We start from the raw sequence: 627 nt of genomic DNA, 5'->3' as shown, positions 1-627 counted from the left end.
CTTGGCCTGACAGCTTCTCCTGTCTGTCTCTTTGTTGTGAGCCCAGGACAGCAGAGTTTGTTGCTCCCCACCAGCCTTGCAGAGTTTGGGCTGATCACTAGGAAGGCAGCAGAAAGAGAAACTCCGTTCGAACTTCAGCTGGAGCCTTTGGTCTCCCCCTCTTCCCAAATTCAGAGGGAGAGGGACGTTTACCTGCCCTCTGCTGCACTCCAAGGGCTCCCCTATGAAGGTGACTTGCTGGATCCTGGCAGGTTTTTACCTGCTTTTCTGCTGCAAAGCAGAAGAGGGACTGAATTTCCCCACTTACGATGGGAAAGACCGAGTGATCGACCTGAACGAGAAGAACTACAAGCAGGCCTTGAAGAAGTACGACATGCTCTGCCTGCTCTTCCACGAGCCCGTGAGCTCTGACAAGGTCTCCCAGAAGCAGTTCCAGATGACAGAGATGGTCCTGGAGGTAAGCGCCGCTGCATGTCCCAGCAGGGGTGTATACCACAGCGTTTGGAGCTGTGGAGAGGAACTGCAGGACAGGACAAAGTGTCTTGTGCAGGGGGCAGGTGAGCACCCAAAGGTTTGGGCTTGTTTACTTGGATTTGAGTTAGCCCCCGAGTTCTGCGGAGCCCAGGA

At 54.5% G+C, this 627-nt stretch overlaps 1 protein-coding gene across 1 annotated transcript in view; it reads left to right on the top strand.

Moving 5' to 3' along the window:
• The first annotated feature begins 223 nt into the window (after positions 1-223).
• The window catches only part of CASQ2 (calsequestrin 2), a 32069-nt gene continuing 31665 nt past the window's right edge, over positions 224-627 (top strand). The window contains exon 1 of the mRNA XM_009639088.2: positions 224-457. Coding sequence (XP_009637383.1) covers positions 224-457 — 234 coding nt within the window. The remainder of the gene's footprint in view (positions 458-627) is intronic.

Source organism: Egretta garzetta, unplaced genomic scaffold, assembly GCF_000687185.1.
Source record: "Egretta garzetta isolate BGI_Z169 unplaced genomic scaffold, ASM68718v1 scaffold85, whole genome shotgun sequence".
NCBI lineage: Eukaryota > Metazoa > Chordata > Aves > Pelecaniformes > Ardeidae > Egretta > Egretta garzetta.
Note: the sequence above shows the minus strand (reverse complement) of the source record. Positions and strands in the feature narration are given on the sequence as shown.